The following is a 22,906-nucleotide window of genomic DNA, read 5'->3' on the forward strand; positions in this document are numbered from 1 at the left end:
AGAAAGAACTTTCTACTATCTAACAACACAAAACTCAATGACTTTTCCGAAAAGAGTACTCAACATCTTCTTGATTCTTATAATCCACCACAAAACAATGAGGATTCAATACGTCGAATTCCAATTCCTTACATCTCTGGGATTTCAGACCCTATTACAAGAATTCTGAAGAAATATGAGTTAACAGCTACGTATTCACCTATTAATTATCTTCCCATTTTCCTTCTCCTAAAGACAAACGCTCAACTATATCTCTTCCTGGAGTTTATCAAATTCCCTGCAACTGCGATCTCTCCTATTTTGGACAAACTGGACGTTCTCTTGAAAAAAAAATCCAAGAACATCAATCCTCCATTCATCACAACAAACCAGAAAAATCTGGATTGGCTCAGCATGGGATTGAAACTAACCACAACATCCTTTGGTCAAAAACTCCTCTTACATAGATCCTGTTATAAATTTGAATGTTTATTCAAAGAAAGTGCAGAGGCCTTACTCCATCATCCTAACCTGAATCGGAATGACTATATTTATATCAAAAATCTGGGAAAGTCTAATCAGGATAACTCATTAATTCATATTAATTTTATGTTATTTAATATTATTAATTAATATCTTTATTTCAATCATGTCTCTGCTTAAAAATATTCCCTTTAATACTTAGTATATAACATCACGCAGCTTGTTCTATTTTTAAATGATCTATTGTTAGTATTCCACCTTGTATTTTTTTAAAACTGTTCTTGTAGTGCCACTAAAGATGGTCTGCTATTTCCAGACCGAAATATTTGGTTAATTAAATATCTTTCTTGTGTTTATGTGCATATATTATTCAGTCTTTATGTCACAAGTATTCTTAAAACATCAAAAGATAATTGCAATGCTGAAACGAATGTTCACATGTAAAGATAAGGCCTTGATAAGACCTCACTTGGACTATTGTGCACAGGTCTGGTTCTCCTAGTTTCAGTTGTGATTCTGATATATTGGAGAGATATCAGGATTGTGGAATACTGATTATGAAGAAAGATTGAGAATTTTTAGACTGCACACACTAGCAAACAGGAGAAAGAGGGGTGATATGACTGAGACTTACAAACTTCTGAAATGTCATACAGGATTTCAATTGATGGAATTTTTCAATTTATGGGGGGTGGGGAAAGGACGAGAGAGAGCATCCTTGGAAGCTGAGAATGAAGGCTGCCAAGAAGGGTGTGAAGGCTAGATTTTTCTCTCAGAGGGTGGTGCATGATTGGAATGGATTGCAATTGGATGTTGTGAGTGCAAGCAATGTGAATGAATTCAAGAATAAGTATGATAGCTGGTAAGTGTGTGGTATGTGGCCTCCCTCAATGAGTCTCTGACTCCCTGGAGGGCTCTCTTAATAAGAATAACTTTAAATTCTGTGATTTGTAACTGTTACTAAAATACTCATTTGAATCATTCTTTGTCTTTTTATACCGCACATTAATGCATCTTTTAATTCTATGATTTATAACTATTATTAAAATACATACTTGAATCAATAAAAGGCACGTTTTCTTGGAGAAGTTTAGTGGCTAGCTCCAACCTTGATCCCATATCTACCTGAACAGCTTGTAATTCTAGTTGACTATATTAGAAAAATAAACTATTAGGAAGTTCTGGAATGGATTATATTTGTTACATTACCTAAATAACACAATATTTAAAAACCAAAATATTAAATAACTCAAAAAACTTAATTTTATGCAATACAAATAGCAAAATATATTTTCATGTATCAAACTTATGGAGTGCTTTAAGAAAAATTTAAAATGCTTGCACAGCTACATCAAATAATGTTAAAATCTTCAATATCTTGAAGGTTAATGGCTGGAAATGAAATACACAAGACGTCATTCCTTTATACCTGAATGACATCTCATCTCCAAAAAAATCATATAATACTGTTCTTTTTCTTTTATTCTGAAATGAGATTAGTCTTCTTCTCTCCTCAGGTGTTATTTAAATATGCAAAGGTGATCTAGGTGCAAATTAATCAGGATCTGATCATAAGGCTTATATACTGGCTTTTCATAAAGGTACAGGCATATCCCCAGACAGACAACAGGTGTCAGGTTCTAGAATTTTGTTGCCTAGTGAATCACTGCCTTCCCCCCCCCCCCCCCTCACATGTAGATGTATATATATAGATGCATATAATGGTTTAATAATGTTTTAAACAGTCAATGTAATGTTTGATATGTGTATAAATGTAAATAAAGTATTTACATCAACACAAACAAAAAAAAAAAAAAAAGTTATTCTGAACAGCTTGGCTTAAAGGAACAATCCAAGCAGTTTGGTCATCAATCTACACCATTTTAAGTTTTTCATTTTGGCAATAAAATTGTCACATTTAACTATGATATTGACTAGTATGGCACTTTTCACTTCACTAAAAACTTCATCTCGTTTATTTTAACAACTGTAGTATGAAGTAAGTTTAGCCTGCAGCCTATCTTAGTGTTTGATAACCACTGTCACTACATTTAACTTTAATCTCAGTATGTAGTGTAACAGTTTTAAACATTGTTTTCTTTTCACTAGAAGCAACAGAACCATCACTATGAATTTTATTGGCCATATTAACAAAAATAAAACAAAATATTATAAATATTCATGGTGAAACACCAAACACAGATATAGGGAGCAATAATATCATAAACAGTTCATGAAAATGACAACAATCAGTTGATTCACGGGAGCATCATGTCACTAAAACTGTCATTATCATCATCGATCTCCTGATATGCATCCCCCCCCAAGGGATGTTCAAGTTACTATGACAGCACTACATGATTAAGTTTACATTATTATTAATCTCCTATCAACAATTTTCCTCCAAATCAGTCTATTACTTGTCAGAACTCCAATATTTCATATCTAACGTTGTGTTTCTAAGGAACTTCTAACTGAATCAATATACCTAGACATTGATCTTCCTCTGGGTCTCTTTCTTGCCATCTTGGCATTAAAGACCTGTTTTGTAAATTCTTCCTCACCCATTTTATTTGAGTGGCCATGCAACCTTAGATTAGCTCTGCTGACACATTCTTGAATGCTAATAATGTCAAGTTCCTTTCTAATATCGTCAGTTTTAATATGATTCTGCCCTTGATACCATCAGTTCACTCTCTAATTCATCTCAGAACCCTCATATCTGTGGTCTCTAGTCTTTGATCAAGTGCCTTTATTTCAAACCCAACTCTTAGATCCATAACTTAAAACTGGTTTGAACACTTTCTCGTATACTGCTAGGTTGGTATTTTGGATAATTTCTCTCTTATTCCATATAAATTTATTCAGATGGCTACACACCATATCAGCTTTGCTTACTCTGTTGTCTGTTTCTAGATATATAACCTGCCATCTTCACTAAAAACCGTGCCTAAATAGCTTAAATCTTTTACTTATTCTATAGTATTTCCATTCAGAATACAGCTGAAGCTTTCTATGCTCCTGCTTATATTTTCATAGTTTTGATTTTTTTTATTGCTGATTTTCATATGAAATTTGTTACAGCTGTTATTCAATTTAGTTAGAAAATCCTGGAGACTTGCACTAGATGTGTTTAGGAGTATAACATCATCTGCATAAAGAAAAGAGCTAATTATGACATGTTCAATTTTTGATATTTCTATCAAAATGCATTATGGGATTTTGATAGAAATATTACAATACAGAATACAAGGCACATATTCTGTGTGGTGACAGACCAAATCATCTGTCACCACACTTGGCCACTCACTATGCTCTTCATCATGATCACTGTTGTGCCCTTCTTGAAACAATTAACAGCATTGCCTTACCTTACTGTCACTCATTACATTAGACTCATAAACATTACACAATCATTTTTAAATTTCTGCAGCACTGTTGTTTTCTGCCAACAACAATTTACTGTTGAATAAGATATTGGTGAGGGGTTGTGTATGCATGGTAGCATAGAATGACCCATTAGCTAGCTTTCGACCATTTTACTTTCATCATGTTATCATTTGTTGTCTTCTACAAAGAATTTATGAATGCCGTGATAAAAAAATCTCACCAGTTGTGAGGTTCACATTGTGGTTGGTACAATTGTTGTTGGCAGAAAACAACAGTGCTGCAGAAATTTAAAAACGATTGTGTAAAGTTTATGAGCCTAATGTAATGAGTGACAGCAAGGTAAGGCAATGGTGTTGATTGTTTCAAGAAGGGCACAACAGTGTTCATGATGAAGAGCGTAGTGGCTGGCCAAGTCTAGTGACAGACGATTTGGTGTAAAGAGTGAACACAAAAATTAATGAGAATCACCATTTCACAATTATGGAACTTGTTAATTGTTTCAAGAAGGGCACAACAGTGTTCATGATGAAGAGCGTAGTGGCTGGCCAAGTCTAGTGACAGACAATTTGGTGTAAAGAGTGAACACAAAAATTAATGAGAATCATCATTTCACAATTATGGAACTTTCTTTTGAATTCCTGGAAGTGTCATGCTCAGTCACATGAAATTGTGACAAAAAAGCTAGGGTGTAGGATTGTGTGCCAGATGGGTCCCAGAAATGCTGATTGCTGCCCATAAACAGCAATGAGTAGAATCAGGACAAAAAATTTTGGAGCATTACAAAATGAAGGAAATGAACTTTTTTCTTTATCGGGACTGGCAGCAAAATGTGGATTTTGTACACAAATATCGAGTCAAAACAACGATCAATGCAACAAGCAACAATCGTCATCTCTGAAAGCAAAAAAAAAAAATTCAAGCATAACCCTGACCTTGCCCCAGTGACTACCTCTTATTCCTGCATATGAAGAAGTAGCTCCCATCTCAGTGGTTTGAAGATGAGGAACTGAAGAACAGCATGACTCTGTGGTTGAACTCAGTGGCAGCAGACTTTTTTTTGATGAGGGTATGAAGAAGCTGGTGCCATGATACCAAAAATGCCTGGAAGTCAATGCTGACTATGTGGAAAAATAAAGTATGTATGTAGATATTTTAGTGTATAATAAATCTTTTTTTCTTCTGGATGCACCTCGTATATATTAACCAAAATAATTTAATTATACTTCTGATATTGAGTGCCGACCTGGTTGGCTGAGTGATTAGCATATCTGCTCTCCAGCCAAAAGGCTGCAGATTCGAATCCCGCCATGAGCATGGATGTTTGCGATTGCCTGTGAAAATACTAGTGGTGGTGGGTGGTAGATGACGTTTGTGTAGTTGAGGTTAGTTGGTGGATTGAATGGTAGAGACAGTGTTGTAGAGTTGGTGCCCTTCCTCAATGAGTCTTGAACTCTCTGGAGGTGTCATGTAATAATAACAATAATAAGTGTATGAAGTTCCTTGTACCTGCAGCATGGCCTACTTCGGACAGACTGATAGCTCAGTTAACATCTGCCTTGAAGAAACACAAAAATTACATCCATGATCATCTGTATGGCAAGTTGGGATTGACAGACCATGCTCTAGATACTCTTTCACATGGGATCAGATGGAGGAAAACATCTTTATTCCACAGAAGTCATTAAATGTCTCAGAGGCTATTTTTGCATTAATTTACCAAAGAGCTGGGAGATTATCATTTTAAGACCTGATAGCCTGACTTCTCTAAATTAACTTTGTGTTAATCTGACCCACAGGGAGTGCCATGTAAGCACATCAGTTCTGTTATGTTACAATTTAAACTGTTTTCCTCAATTATGTACTTCAGTTCTGTGTGCCTATCACTGTTACAATTGTGCTCTGATGATGTTAGAAAATCAAAGAAATATTAGTGCGTTTAATAAATATATTTTTTCCCTCTCTTTGTGTTGTTCATAACGCAAAACATTAAAACGTATAACTGAAATAATCCTCACTGGAATGAAAGCTTTCATTACCTCTGTTCCCAATTCTTTTTCGCTTGCTTCCTGATAACACTATGATAATCTCACCCAAGGAAAAGGAGAACCTCTTGGCATCAGTTTTATATTCCAACTCTTGATTGGATGATCAAGGATTACCTCCCATATTACTACAAACTGCCCACTGCATGACTCTTCTGAACTTTTGCTAGAAGGACATCAAGAAAACCCCGATTAATCTTGATACCAATAAGGCTCTTGGTCCAGATGGCATTTCTCCAGCTGTGCTCAAAACGTATGTCCCAGAATTAAGACCCATCCTGTATTGTGTATATAAGCTATCATATTCCAGTGGTATCTACCCAACAGCATGGAAGCAAGCCTTCATCCAGCCTGTATACTCAAAAAGGAAGACAAAAGTCAGCCATACTGATCCATTGCTCTTACCCCAGTACTTTCAAAAGTGATTTTGACAACTAGTTTCTTCACTACCTGCAGACTCAGTGATTTATCGATTGCCAATATGGATTTTCCCCAGCCCCATTCCCTTTCTATAGCTTAGCTAATCTCACATCTGAAAAAAGGCCATGGAAAGATTTGGAGAAATCTATGTTGTCACTCTCAATATTTCAAAGGCATTTGACTGCATTGAGGCCTTCTTAGCAAGCTATCACTTATGGAAACCCTTCTGCACTCTGTGATTGAATTGCCAGCTTCCTCACTGGTCATTCATTGCATGTCATGGTGGATGGCTTCCTCTTAGACTTCTCTATCAATACTGAATTACCTCAGGATTCTGTATTCTCACCTACGCTCTTCCACCTTTATATCAATAATCTTCTCTCTCTCTGACTTCAAATCCTATTAACGGTTTTGCCAATGACAGTATTCTTCGTTCCTCTTCCTCATTCAAGAAATCCTATAGTACTCAAATGATAGAGCCCCAAGATCACCCATAACCAGAGACACAAACACTGATTCCTCAACATCCTCAAATGAAGTGAAGACAACTTAGTTCATTTTAATGCCATAAAAACTCAGGCTTGCCTTATTATCCGCAAGAAATATCCTACTCTACTCCCTTACTTTTGATAATGTTCCAATTCCCTTTCAAAATGAGCTTTCTCTTATTGGACTGGCCATCATGCCCAATTTATCCTGGCACAAACATGTTACAAAGCCTCCTCAGCCTCTAAAAAACCTTTGTGTTCTTTCTTGTTCAAAAGATTACTCTCATCCTCTCAAGTACTAACACTTTATAAGTCTCAGATCTAACCAACCATGGAATATTGTTTCCACATTTGAGATGGTGCATCCAAAACCTCTCTAAGAATTTTTGATGATATACAGAAGAGAGCAATCAGCTTAATAGGCAACCCTTCCTTCACAGACACTGTTTAGTCACTTCCAACTCTTTAAGAAACATATCAATAAGCTACTTCTTTCTCCTTAATCACTTCCCCACACATGACACTATAGTATAGTCCTGTAACCATTCATGTGTGGGATCATCATAAAAAAACTGCTGACTTACAACTTATATACAACATACTTATACAACAAAATATAGACTATTGATTTGTATAATGTTCCATTTACCTCCTAAGACTTGTACTACTTTGAAAAGTTTTTCTCTTGGCACCATGTTATATATACTTTCCAGATATACAAAACTTAGGTATATCCCATGATTTATCAACTATCTGTCGTGAAGTGAAAATCTGATCATGAAAACCTCTACTTGGTCTGAACCGAGTTTATTCTTCTCTAAGTTTCTCAAAGAGAAACTTAGAGAAGAACTTTGTCGGCCTGGTTAGCCGAGTGGTTAGCATATCCACTCTCCAGTCAAAAGGCTGCAGGTTCGAATCCCGCCAAAGGCATGGATGTTTGTGATTGTCTGTGAAAAATACCAGAGGGGTGGTGGTTAGTGGTAGATGGCATTGGTGTAGTTGCATTTTGCAGTTGGTGGACTGAGTGGTGGAGAGGGAGAGCTATAGGGTAGGTGCCCTCCCTCGATGAGTCCGTGGACTCCCTAGAGGTGTCACGTAATAATATTAATAATAAACTTTGCTTAGATTTATCTCAGGTATGCTTGCACAAACCTTATCTGGAAGTTGGCAGGGAAAATTCCTCTGGAATTTTCATATTGTTTTATTTTCCTTTTTATAGATGAGTACTATAAGAGTTCTGCTCCAATCATGTGGGATCCAACCCTCTGACCATGCCTTCTGAATTATGCAACGTAGCCACTGTAAAATTTTTATACCTCCATATTTGAGCATGTCTGGTTGAATATCATCTACTCCAGCTACCTTCCAGATTTCAGGTTTCTGATGGCCTTTTCCACCTTGAGTATTAATATGTACTAATTCCATTCCTCTTGAATATTTTCTACTACTGTTCTGTTGCTCCTTCTTTCATTTAGAAATCTTGAAAAGTTCCTCTCACTCTACTTTTTCCTCCATTTCAAAGTTCCTTCAATAGTCTCTCTCCAGAATATTTGGCCACCTTAAAGATGCTTTTCTTCCAAAAACTTATCAAATTCATTTCATGAGTTTTGGCTTAGCTGTTTTTTAGTTATTTCTGTTACATTATTCTCTATACTCTCTCAGGATATTCACTGATTTACTCATGAGGAACTTTCAATATGCTTTCTTCTTTTCCACAACTTCTTGTATTCACCATGGAGATCTGATGTTTTTCTTCACTTTGTCGCTGACTCGCCAAAGTTTGGTCCTTGTTTTCCAACTCTCTCATTTTTTCTTGAATATTTGTATAGCTAAGTGTACAGTTCACCTCTAAAAGTGCTCAACTTAATTCTTTTTAAAATTTCTTATATATTTTTCTTTTCATTGTGATATTTATTTCTTATCATGCTTAATACTAAGTGATGATAGCTTCCAATCTCAAATCCCCAGTACACCCTTGTATCCTGAATCAGCATGAAGATATCAACAATGATATAACTTCTTTTTTGTGTGTGTTTACTTTCCATGTGAACATGCACAAATCATTATGTTGAAATATGGTTTAGTTATATCTAGCCCATGTCCTGAACAGAAATCTAGCAGGCCCTTGCCAATATTATTAGCTTTACCTTTTTTTTCAAATTTTTCCAGACCATTTTTATATGCCCAGGATTCATTTCCTACTCTGCCATTTAGATCTCTAACAAGGACCTGGTTTTCTATTTTCTTTATGTCAGATGCTTAATAATTCAAAAAATTTCTTCATTTCTTTCACAGTAGAACCTTCTGTGGGGCCACAGGCTCAAACAAATGTCATTGTCAATTCCCCATTTTGATATTTGCCTACATAACTATTTGAAACTGCCTCCCAAGAATGTGTTTGGTGTTGAATGTTATTGCTACTCCTTCCTTTTTCTGATCACTACTGTCTGACTGTCTGAATACAACATCCTATATTTATTATTTAGTAAGATCTCATCTGTTTCACTCTTATTAGCATGAGTAATACATTATCTCCATGTGGTACTTCTCCATTTTGATTTCCTTTCTGCTGATTCTCTTTATGTTGATCCTATCTTCAATTCTCTTGACACTGCATTTGTGCTAGTAGCTAACTTTACACTATTTACCCCTGATGAAAACAGAGGCTTTGTTTAACCAGGGTGATGCCCAGCAGTCAGCATAAACTATCATGTTATACAATTATGTTTATTTATTATTTAAGCCAGTGCAAAATATAATTTTGTTGGATAAGTCCAAAATATTCCAGCCCATTCTCATTCAGTACCCAGTGGATAACTACTAGCAGGGAGGGGAGAAACACATGAAGGTGAGGATTGGGCATTAGGTCAGAAGCCCAACTATGTTCTTCACATTCCTTAAAAGGCTATCTGGAGATTTCCCAGTTATCTAGCTTTTCCCTGATCCTGACTGTATTAACCATATGTAAACAGGAAGTTATTAAGCTGAGGTCTTTATTGAAGGTAAATGGTATCATTAAATAAACACTTGAAAATACATCATAAGAGACTGGACTAGTGATAATAAAGATTGAATTACTATGAAGCAAGTAATGAACAACTAGATATTGTGGTCAGTCTCCACTCGATGCAGCACAAGACCAGATTTCTCAGGTTTACTATTGTTGATATAAAATTGAGTTCTTGTAGTCCTTTTTCAACCGAGCATTCTATTTGTCCAAAGTATGAGTGAAAGTAATCACAATGAACCTAGTAAACGGTAGGGAGGGAGGGAGGGAGGGAGAGGGAGACTGTATCACGGATGGTAACCAGTAAGAGATTTTGATGACAGGCAAGAATATAGGGACTAAACTGTATCTTTTTGGAATCTTTGCAGTTGCCTCCGTCTGGGGCTCGCCATGGAGGTTTTCAGGGTTCCTAGGAATAGGCTTGTAAGTGTCCAGGATGCATTTCAACTTCCTTAATGTGAAACTATTCTGTAGTATGATGCATTAGAAGATGCTCAGTTCTTGTTGGAGATCCTTGAAACTGGAGCAGGTAACATGCTGTACTGAGCAAAGATTTAAAGATGCCTATTTTTTAGATGAATGGTGGGATGAATCTTGTTGTATATAGCAGCCTGTGAAGGATGCCCAGAAAGACTAATTTCTGTCCTTTTATTTTTCCAAGGTAAAATTGATGTGTGGTTGTCGACTGTTGAGTTCAGTAAGAAAGTCAGTAGAGATGCTTCTGAGTCGGACCAGATGGTGAATGCATCCACATAACAAACCCAGGAGGGCTGAAGTTGTATTGAGGAGAATAGGGAGTCTTTCAAGATGTTTTGAGTAAACACTGACAAGTATAGGCGACAAAGAACTTCCCATAGTGGTTCCTTTAATCTGTTTGTAGTTGGTTTCTGCAGTTGAAGTAGCCTGAGTGCATGATAAAATCGAACAGTTCAACTATGTCTGGAGGTAACTCCACCGATAACAATTGCAAAGTGTCAGTCAGACATACACTGGTAAATAAGGAAAGCCCAATGATTGCCCATTAGTTTCTAGCTGAAATATTTGCAATAGTAATTGTTATTCCTCATTTTTGTAACTGAAGTCCACATTTCTGATACTCGTTACTATATCAAAAGTGCTATTAAAAACCCATTTAATCTCCCATTCTGTTTAAGTAACTATACCACCTGAGAATAACTGCTCAAACAGAATACTAACAACATCAAGTTCCTTCCTAATATCTTCATTTGTAATATGGTACTACCATTGATACCATCAATTCACTCCCCTAATATTTCTCAAAATGCTCATATCTGTGGTCTTCAGTCTTTGTTCACGTGCTTATTCAGCTCTCCAATCCATAAGCTAAAACTGGTTTGAACAATATTTTGTATACAGCAGTTTAGTGTTTTGACTAAATTCTCTCTAATTCCATATGTATTTATTCAGCTGACTTCCTACCATACCAGCTTTTCTAATTCTGTTGTCTACTTCCACATTCAATTTGCCCTAAAAATCCTGCCTAAATAGCTGAAATGTTTTACTTGCTCTATAGGTTCTCCATTCAGGAATGCAATGCTCTCAATGTTTCTGCCTATTTTCAGTCTGTCTTTTTACTGCTGATTTTCATACAAAATTTATTGCAGCAGTATTCAATTTAGACATCAGATTTGATATCCAATTGTTATATTAGGATTAGCCACCTCATAATGTGATCCATACAGATAATGAATAACAGAGGAGGGAATGCACACCCTTATCTCACACCTGATTTAACATCAAATCCTCTTCCTGTGCTTTTAATCTAGTTAACAAACTTATGTGTTGGATGTTACTTTAACATCCAACACATAGTATTACACCATCAAAAAAATAATTAATAAAAGGATATTTATTAACTGGCTTATATTTCCTTGGATTTCAAACCAGCATCTTCAAAGCAAAACTACATGTTGCAGTTTACACAACATTGAGTAAGTTAAACAATTCAAATTATAATGGACAAAAGACCTAAAGTCCTAATTTGGCACATTTAATTTTGAATAAAATAAGTATTACAGTTAAGTAGGAATTGATCAACTCCTACTTCAATGCTACTACAACTCATGTTAGAAGTTTAATGAAGTGAAACGGCACTGAAAAAGGATTAAAAATATTTGATTCTTCCAACATTTTGTCTCAGTTACAGAGGCATCACCAGAGAGTACAATATGAGACTTGTAACACACAGACACAAAGGCAACACAAAATTAAGTGACACAAGTGGGGTGTCCTCTATGTAACACCTTTTGGCAATCTAGAATGTAAACTGGAATCTTCAAGAATGAGTGTTTCCCACATTTTGGAAAGTATTATGCAACCATATTTATTCAAATTAGGGTGATTTTTAAGAGAAGCTGCAGATTCTAAAAATAGTCCTTCTCTTCTGAATTTACTCTGGAGCATGGTGGTCTTTTCCCAATTGATTCTGTGAGCTGTATCCAAAGCATGGTCTTGCAATGCCTGATTGACCATAGTCAATCGGGCTTGCAGTCATAGTCAGTCACTCTCTACTACAACTCTTATTTTGTATAGTACTAATATATAATAGGTTTACTACTTTTCTGTGTGGAATTCATAGCAAAAAAAATCTGGCGATATAATTATTCCAACATGAATACTAGTGGATTTTTTTTTTTTTAAGATTTCAGTGTAAAGCAAACTAAACTGTAAAATAAACTCGATAAAGATGAAGTTTGTTTCTCAAGTGACTGATGTCAGATAGCTCTGCATGTGACTTAAATTAAATATAGTGCAAATGTTTTCAATTCAACTCTTTCAGATATATTAGATTTTTGACTCTGCCAAAAATCAAATACATATCAGCATACCTATGGCATGTTGCATGTAACATGCACCAAATATTGTATATTTTGTACATATTATACCACACATTGACCAATTTTCTGTACATAATTTGAACTATTAACTCATTTGTTACTTGAGTAGTAGATAAATTGAATATCTTTAATGATGTAACATTATTTAAGTAAATTGTAAGGATATTTAAATACTGAGTTGCTGGATTCACTTCTTAGTTGAAGCAAATCCAAGTTACTCAGATCTTCTGCAGCAACATATTTAGTCTGAAATTTAATTTCATAAAAGATATATACAAAATGTAATGATTAACCATGCAATTTAGTAAGGTATATTCTAAGTTTTAGGAATTAATGTTCAGGTTGTTCATGTCCCAAAATCTAGTTAAGTAGCAGAAAATGTTGTTACCGCTAACTAAACTTTATACCATCCGACTAACCCTTGAATCCCAAGGATAAAAACTTTTTTCATGACTCAAAAATATTGTTTTATGTCACCTAATATCTAATAGAAATTTCTGCATGCTTACCACATTTCCTTTTGTGCCTTTTCATCCTTTACTTCTTTTTCATAATTTCTTAAAGTCAGCTGCACAAAAAAAAAAATTAAGAGCCCTTGTAAGATTTCCACTTCAAATAGTTCCCAGTTCATAACAGCAAATAACAATAATACAAATATAAACACTATTTTTCCCCCAGAAACTATTTCCAAGATGAAAATCATGATCATTGATTGTGGACCTTTATAATTAAAATATTTGAATATAACTTGCACTTCCCCCCCCCAAAAAAAAAATTAAAGCTAAAAAAATCATGGTATGAGATATATGCGAGAATTATTGGAAACTAAAGTTTTCAGGAAAGAACTGAAAATGTGTATGACTTAGCAAGAATCTCCTATTCGCTATCGCTACTTCCAGTCTCGAGAGCAGTTTCCTTGCATGCATTGTCAAAGTCATCTACCCAAATAGCAATAGCGCCATCTTCTTTCCCATTATTTCAAGCAAAAATTACCAGCAATTTACAAGACTTGATATACATAATGAACAATCCTTCATGAATGACTAATGAGAAGTGAAAGCAGAGTGTGAAACAGACAGCAATGGTACGCCAGTAGAGATAGAGCAGCTACGAAAACATGCATATGATTGGTGCGGTATTAACAAAAGATCACCGACCCAAAGGCAAGCTGACAATTGTTGAGTTGAAATGCTAATTCTCTTCAACCGAATTCCATAATTTCTGAAACTGCCATAACAACATTCACTAATATATTTTTTAGTTTTAACATGTTCATGACAGGGTGGTGTTTTGCTCGTTTATACAGAACTTCTCATTACAGTTTGTGTACCGCATCCATGTCGCGTGGGCGGCTCAACTGTAAAACTCTATGTAGCTTGGAATTTTACAAGGCCTTACATCGACTTTTACAGAGGTCACATCTCAAAAGATTATAATATAAAAAGAACGTTTGTAAAGAGAATATATTTAATCCTATGATAAATTTTACCCGGCCAAAACATAAAAACAAAGAATGGGTAAAGTTTGCAGGAAACAAAAGAAAATGCTATGTCACTCCAACCTATATGTTATTGTTTAACTAAGTGCCTTTGAAACCATTGTTTACAAGCTCTGTGTATGCCCACTGTCAAAGTCATTCTTAAAAGGGACGGCACAATTCACAAGTACTTCTGATGTTCATCTAATTGGATTTGTGTAGTATACCAGAAGAAGAAAGGATGGGTCGGTTGAAACAGAAGATCAAAGAATCGCGCCGTGTTCTTCAGGGGTCTTAACACTTCACGCAAAGCCCCGGAGATGGTGAAATAAAAAGGCATCGAGGATCGACAGAAGATCATTGGCAGAAAGAGGCAGAAATATTGGCAGTCGGAAACAGGATATGATGATACGGCTAGGGTATGCCAGATGTCGGAGAGAAAGGGGAGCCGATCCACCCGAGGCTATTTCGATCGTGGATATGGTTGTGGAAAATTACCGGAAGCAATAATCGAGGAGAAGACTTCAATGCCCAGAGGAGAATGCATTGTATTCTGAGCGAGACTGCATAAGTTCTGCAAGCCGGACCCCTCAGCCGAAGCCCAACAGCACTGAAGATCAGCATTTCGAAGCCCAGCCAAAAATCCTTGAAGCACAGGTAAAGCAAGACACTGTAGAAAGAAAATCTAAGACCCGAGAAGGAAGAAGGGGCCTAGGACTCTAGTGAAAAATCCTTGATAAAGTGTGTGACCCAGAAGACAGAGCATATGTAAGTGTATTCCTATTTTCCCCCATGTTTCTTTTATGTAGTATATGAAAATAGTTTAGATGGACTGTTAAGAGATAAGGTACTAAAAATAAGCAGTGTCTATGAGAGAGTCCTCTGATTTGTTATTAATTGGAATATAATTTGTGAGATAACTTGGCATAGCTAGCCTCTTTGTGAGTACATTAGAGTTTCAATAATTTGATTTAATAAGCAGAGAAGTAATTGAGTAATTATATTGTATAATTTAGTATAGAAAAGGGAAATGTTTCTTTATGCTAAAAGTCCAATGGATAGGTAGAGAAAATAACCTCCCTATCGTTTAATTAATGTACTTTGGTATTAATGTAAATAAATGTGTTTTATTTATATGTCAATAGAGTGTTGTCTGATCTTTTAATTTACAATGCACTGTTCCTAAATAAACTCAGACCTGTGAGCGAGAAACAACTAAGGCTTTAAAAGTGTAGTTTAAATACTTGAGAACCACGACTGTTTATGTAAACTTTATTGAAGGAATTTATGCTAGTAAGAGAGAGAGAGAGATACCGGATGTATTACTGAGTCTTATGTCGATATAGAAATACTGGTAGTGCAGTCTTAACAAATAAATTTTCCAGTATTCATGGGCATACAACTAATAAATGCGAAAGGTGGATAAACATAGTACACAATAGTAAGATAGAATAAGAAAGGAATATAAAAGGAAAACTTATAATATAATATAATAAAGATATCACAAAGGCACAGCCAGCCTCGATATTACAATAACGGAAACAACCAAATATTATTACACAATTCATACAAAGTTTCAACCCTTCAGTCGAATTTTATTGCTGTTTCTGTGTCTTTCAATTCACGGTAGAATTTTATTTGAAGTTAGCCTTTGTGATCTGTCTTAATGACATCGAAAATTCCAAAAGCAATAGAACAAACACTTACTGTATTTACTCGAATATAACTTTCCCCTTGCATATAACTCGCACCCCCTGATTTTACTTTACGAAAAAAGAAATTAAAAGTTTCGCATATACCTCTTACATGAAAAAAAGTTTAAACACGTTAGTGTCAGGGTGATATTGCAGATGCAAGAAAAGCAAGTAGTTTTATTGTATCACTGAATAAGAATACAGAAACATTTGCAGTCTGTGTAATATATTTCTCAACAAACGATGCAATTAGAGACAACTGGGATAAAATCAGCACTAATGAATCACATGTCCCCTCCCACAGAAACTATGCTGTATAGACTCAATATAGACTATATGTTGCACTGCCAAACACAGAATTTAACGAAAAACTAGTGTCCAATATTCAATGTCATTAAGACATCACAAAAGCGGAAGTGGCACGCAAACAATCAGCAATAAAAATCAACTGGGGATTAAAACTTTGTGAGTTAGCCCGGCAATGAGAAGTTCCGTCAGAACGATAAGCGGACAAAACATCACCCTGTTGTGAACATGTCAAAACTAAGAAATATATAGTGAATATTGTTATGGCAGTTTCAGATATTATGGAATTTGGTTGTTGAGAATTAGCATTTCAACTGAAAACCTGCCGGCTTGCCTATGTTGTTTGGTAGCACGATCTTTTGTTAATATCGCATCAATCATGTGCACGTCTTCATAAGCAGCTCTATTTCTACTGGCCTACCACTGCTGTGTTTAGCACTCTGCTTTCAGTTCTCATTAGTGATTTGTGAAGGACTGTTCATTACGTATCTGAAGTCTTATAAATTACTGGTAATTTTTGCTTGAAATAATGGGAAAGAAGATGGTGCTATTTGGGTAGATGACTTTGACGATGCACACGAGGAAAATGCTATTGAGACCGGAAGTAGCGATAGTGAATAGGAGATTCATACCATTTTCAGTTTTTTTTCTGAAAACTTTACTTTCCAAAAATCCCTGCATATATCTTGCACCCAATTTTTTAGCTTTAATTTTGGGAAAAAAGTGTGAGGTATATTCGAGTAAATATGGTATTTCATGTAATTGAAAACTGGACAATAGTTTTTAGTTACTGTGTTTGCCGGTGCAACATGACTTTGCTTGAGTCTACACAACATAGTTTCTGTGGGAGGGGACGTGATTCATTAGTTGGTGCCATTTTTATCTCAGTTGTCTCTAATTGCACTATTTGTTGAGAAATATATTACACAGACTGCAAATGTCTCTGTACCTCATTCAGTGATACAATAAAACTACTTGTTTTTCTTGTGTATAGTGGCTGTTGAGGAGGGCATGTTGTTTACTGCAGGGGGTGAGTTAGTATCGCCCTGATGTGAACGTGTTTAAACTTTTTTTGTGTGTGAGGTATATGTGAAACTTTTTAATTTCTTTTTTCATAAAGTACAATCAGGGGTGCAAGTTACATGCGAGGGCAAATTATATTCAAGTAAATATGGTAGTATTAGAGCATGTGCAGCTTTTAGAGTAATAAACAAAATTAATATTATGAAAATTTAGATATTACAAAGAACTAATTTCTTTTGATTATACAGTTTTAAAGATATGATTTAGAGCATAAAATAAGTAAATTAAACTCCTGGATGACTTTATTAATTAATAATTGTATTTTGGTTATTAACTGCAGCATTTTCCCTTTTGATTTTATTTGGTTTAACAAAGCACTGCTGCTCTGGTTATAACAAAAATAAAACTTCAGAAAATAAAAATAATATGTACGATATATATATATCCCCCCCCCAGTAAGTTCCCTTAACCTTCCTGTCAGCCAAAATTGATCAAATACATGAACTACTTTACAATTTTTTAAGGATAAAAACATGAGTGGCTTTCGTCTAATCTTGTAATTACTCTACTCCTCCATTAATCACTTAATGGCAATTGTAGAACTAGAACCATTAACTGCTTAAGTGAAACAGGGTTACTTTGCATTCACACACATTGCTTTCAGTACTGTTTTACATGTAATTCTCACACACGAACAGTTGTATACCTATAGTACATTAGTATTATGGATAGGTAAAGGCTATTTTTACTCTTTTTTTTTTGTATTTATTTATTTTTTACATAATCCAGAAACCCTGCTCTAGAGATCAGATGTGGAACTGTTTCAGGTCTTTAACAAGAAGTTGGATGATGAAATAATAATAATAATAATCATCCAGAAACCCTGCTCTAGAGATCAGATGTGGAACTGTTTCAGGTCTTTAATAAGAAGTTGGATGATGAAATTTATTCCCCATTTAAAAACAATCACAAACATCTATGCCTATGGTGGAATTTGACCCATATTCTGACTAGAGAGTAGACATTAACCACTCCACAACCAAGGCCAGCTTATAATTTCCTATATCAGAAACTGCATCTCGATATTTTAACATTTTGTTTCACATATTTCTTTTGTTAGTTTCTAAGACAGGATATATAAAAATTAATTTCGCATTGTTTGAAAGGAAAGAAATTACATCCATTTTGAAATATGACAGGAAATCACTCTTAACAATAAATTTATCTACTGGTAATATTTGCCATCTTTTATTTTTTAAATCAGTGCAATGGATCCCATTATTTTATTTAAGTTCTTTCATACTGAAAAATATCGCAGAAATGATTTTTAGCCTTTTTAAATGCTTGCAATGAAAATCATATTATATATTTATAAAAAATATTTTCAAATAATATTTATTGAAATTAATATTGATATAAATATAATTTATACAATTTTCAAATCATATTTATATCCTTACAAAAATTCCCACACACACACACACAACTTGTTATCATGCTAACCATTTAGATAGGCTGTATTCCTTTATGAACAAATGATGCTATACTGCATTATTTGCTTTCCATCTGAGTTTGTGTGTGTGGGATGATCATTTCAATAATAATATCAAATGCTTAACTATGGTGAAGCACTGAATATTATTACTGAAAGCACATTTTCACCACATAAATACCTACGTGATGAAAATGGCTAAAACATCACATATAGACTGCTTCGAAATGTAATGCTTGTTTTGAAGAATTCCAATTACATCCCCCCGCCACTGTTCCAGGAACTGAATGATAAATAACTACCATTTGTATAATTTTCTACTGGTCTGAAATTTTTCCCAGATGAGTATCTGAAATTTATTACAACAGTAAAATGAAGTAACAGAAATTGATATCATGATGCAACTGAACATGCAAACTATCCGTTAAAGATACCAAGTTATTTTAAATATAAACCTGGTTTTTTTACTCCATTTCCCAAGTAAGCAAACAGACAAGTCAGTCAAGTTTGCACCTGCAAGTGTTGCAAGTCTAGCTGACCCTGCACATAGTGCAAGTCCAAGGCAATTTGTGGTAAAGGTAGAATAAGCTCTGATCACTATTCTTAATATTTACCTTTAATGCAAAGCACATCTCCTGTAAGAGATGTATGATGCTATATTCTTTAAATATTAAGAATAGTGATCAGAGTTTATTCTACCTTTACCACGAGTTGCCTTGGACTTGCACTACGTGCAGGGTCAGCTAGACTTGCAACACCTGCAAGCAAAAACTTGACTGACTTGTCTGTTTGCTTACTTGGGAAATGGAGTAAAAAAAAAACAAGGTTTATATTTAAAATAACTTGGTATCTTTAACATATATTATACCCAAGGTAAAAAAACTTTCAACATCTATCTCTCATCCTGGGATTTTTATTTAATAAGGTCAAAGCACCTTATTAAAAATTGTGTTGGTAAAATATTTATAAGCTCTGTATTACTTAAAACTTAGTATTTCTTAGCCTGGCTCCCACTGATGAGACCTCAATAAAGGTCGAAATCGGCTGGGTAGTGGCCCCTTGCATTTAATACATAGCATCATACATCTCCTCCAGGAGATGTGTTTTGCATTAAGGGTAAATATTAAGAATAGTGATCAGAGCTTATTCTACCTTTACCACGAGCTGCCTTGGACTTGCACTACGTGCAGCTAGACTTGCAACACTTGCAGGTGCAAACTTGACTGACTTGTCTGTTTGTTTACTTGGGAAATGGAGTAAAAAAAACAGGTTTATATTTAAAATAACTTGATATCTTTAACATATATTATACCCAAGGTAAAAAACTTTCAACATGCAAACTATTCAATTTTCGAATTTTTTTGGAATGCAATTCAGGAAACCATTTTCTCTGAGGGGAGAAGGGGGGGGGGGGGGGTAACAGAAGGTGCTGATGCATATTATCTGGATCAAAAGGGAAAAAATAGCAAGTACACATGCACACTGTAGATATATATTCCCCCCCCCCCACAGCCTGTAACTTTCCCACTGCTGGGGTAAAGGTCACTCCCATTGTGGGAGGGTTGGGTCTACTGCTCCCATGGTAACCCACTCCATCTTGGGAAGAGTGTATACATATTTGTCTGGACGAATGTATGACAGTGAAGGAAAGCGGGATTCAAACCCGCAGCCTCTTGGCTGGAGAGCGGATATGCTAATCACTTGGCCAACCAGGTCAGCATTGTAGATATATAAGCAAGGATACATAACAGAAAAATACAATGTGATGCAATGACTAACTTTCTGTTTGGAATGTGAAATTTTCAATGCTGTCAGATAAAGGAACATTAGTAAATAATGAAACAACATCTAAACTAATCATAATATTTTTTAGAAAGAAGCCTCATACAGGCCATTATATCCATGCTGAATATCTCATCACCATCCCAGTCAAACGGCTGGAACTATTAAAACACTGCTTCATGGGGGCCCACTCCTTATGTTATTCAGATGAGCTATTCCAGAAAGAATTGCAACATATTATTTCCACTTTTTTATCTAATGGTTATAAGAATTCTTTCATCAAAAGAACTTTGAGCAGTTTTGGTATCTCTACCTCTTCAAATACAGAAGAAATAACTCTTATTCCTATCCCTTATGAGCAAGGCATTAGTGAACACAGCAAAAGTTTTAAAACCACTAAAATTTTTGTTGCCCCATCAGAAAAATCTCCACCTTTCTCACTTCTCCAAATGACAAGCTTACACATCTCAATTATCCAGGTGACTACCAGATCCCATGCTCTTGTGGGTTATCTTATTTTGGACAAACAGGAAGAACTGCTTTTATTTGGCTAGAAGAACACACGTCTTATATTCAATACTTTGAACCTGAACAGTCTGGACTTGCAGAGCATGCCATCAATACAAGACAGAGTTCACTGGAACAAGATAAGAATCCTTCACAAAAGTCAGTTCCTCATGGAGTAGCTTTATAAAGAAACATGTGAAACTTTACTTAACTCTCCTAACTTAACAGATCCGATGGTCTACATCTATCCCCTTTGTGGGAGATAGGAAAAATAAGCTGATTTAAAAAGTACTAACTTTTTTTTTAATTGTGTGTGTGTGTGCGTACATATATATATATATAAATATTATTTATTTGTTTTTTATTTAATTAAATTTTTTTTAATAAGTTAGAAAATTTAATGACCTTTTTTTAGTTATCTGATATTAACTACTTAGGTGGTACCGTTTGGAATTGTCAGTTGTTCTATTAGCTTTGTACTAAAGATGCCTTTGATACTCAGGCGAAAATTATACTAATAAATAATATTTTACGTGAGTTAATTCCGGTATTATAATTTATTTAAAAATGTCCTCTAAACTTTAACTTTCTGTCTACCACCATCCATAAATCTCTAGCTTAATCTATTTCATGGAGTACAGTGTCATCAACGTGATATACAGTTTGTATCTGTTTATCCCAAAATGCATAACTTTACATTTCTCCACATTAAACTGACACCGATTATCTTTTGCCCTTACTGACAGCCTATTTAAATTATCCTGAAAGCTCTCCACATCACCTTGATTAACTATTACTCTACCTAATTTCACATCATCAGCAAACAACTGAATATTTCCTTTCAGGTTTTTCCCTATATCATTTATGTACAAATGAAATAGCAATGGTCCTAGCACTGAACCTTGTAGCATACCACTAGTCACCTGTTTTTGCTCCTCCATATACTAGTTTTTGATATCTGTCCAGCAGTCACCCTCTTATCCACTTAGGCAGTATCATATTCGTCCCCAATTGTTCTAATTTGCATAAGAGTTCCATGTGGTATTCAGTCAAATGAATTGCAAAATCCAGCAGAATCACTGTATAGGCATTTCCTTTATCCAACGCTACTGTTACTCTATTATAAAAAGATAGTAATTACTAAGGCATGACTGACTCTTCACAAAGCCATGTTGTCCCTCATACAGTATCATACTCTTATCCACCCATTCTTGAATTCTCTTTTTGACCAATTCTTCCAGTACTTTTACCACTGCACCTGAGATACTGATTGGTCTATAATTTGCTACTGCATTCTTAGAACTCCCCTTATTATTTTGCCCTCTTTCCACTCCCTAGGAACTCTATCACATCAGAGACTTAAAGAGTTTACTCAGCGGCACTGCCAGTTCCGTTGCACATTCTCACAAAACCAGAGCTGATATTCCTATTTAATTCCACAGCTGTATTTACATTGAGATTCTGCAATATCATAAGAACCTTCAATTAATCTCCTTTATTCTCACATTAGTGTCTGTCACATATGTTAAATTAGTAACACTAATTTAACTTATGTGACTCTCATTTATCACCCTCACTAGGATGATATACCCTTGCAAAGTAGTCACTCAGTAACTCAACTATTTTATCTGCTTCTGTTACCTTGTGATCATCATCACTCATGCAGAGTTGTGAATGAATGGAATGCCTGAAAGTGTGGTGTCTGCAGAGAATTTGTGTTTAAGGCATGGTATGATGAGTTGTATGATAAAAGGACCTCCTAGATGAGTCTGACTCCATGGGATCTTGGGATAATAATAATAATAATAAATAAGGTTAATCTTCCATAGTCATTCTTACTTGCCACATAACGAAAGAACTCTTTGGGATTTCCTTTGGCCTGCTCGGCCAGATTCTCATAATCTGATTTTGCCTTCCTTACCATGCTGGTCATCTTTCTTGCCTGAGCCTTGTAATGC

The 22,906-nt window shown here is 35.2% G+C and overlaps 1 protein-coding gene across 1 annotated transcript in view; it reads right to left on the minus strand.

Moving 5' to 3' along the window:
• Positions 1–22,906, minus strand: part of LOC150097388 (protein phosphatase 1 regulatory subunit 21-like) — a 505,584-nt gene that overhangs the window by 350,081 nt on the left and 132,597 nt on the right. Inside the window, exons 7-8 of the mRNA XM_090407251.1 lie at positions 13,177–13,235; positions 1,518–1,612 (exon numbers count right to left, since the gene is read on the minus strand). Coding sequence (XP_090263377.1) covers positions 1,518–1,612; positions 13,177–13,235 — 154 coding nt within the window. The remainder of the gene's footprint in view (positions 1–1,517; positions 1,613–13,176; positions 13,236–22,906) is intronic.

This window comes from Typopeltis vanoorti, chromosome 17 (genome assembly GCF_054136105.1).
Source record: "Typopeltis vanoorti isolate ZY-2024b chromosome 17, IOZ_Tvanoo_1.0, whole genome shotgun sequence".
Taxonomy (NCBI): Eukaryota; Metazoa; Arthropoda; class Arachnida; order Uropygi; family Thelyphonidae; genus Typopeltis; species Typopeltis vanoorti.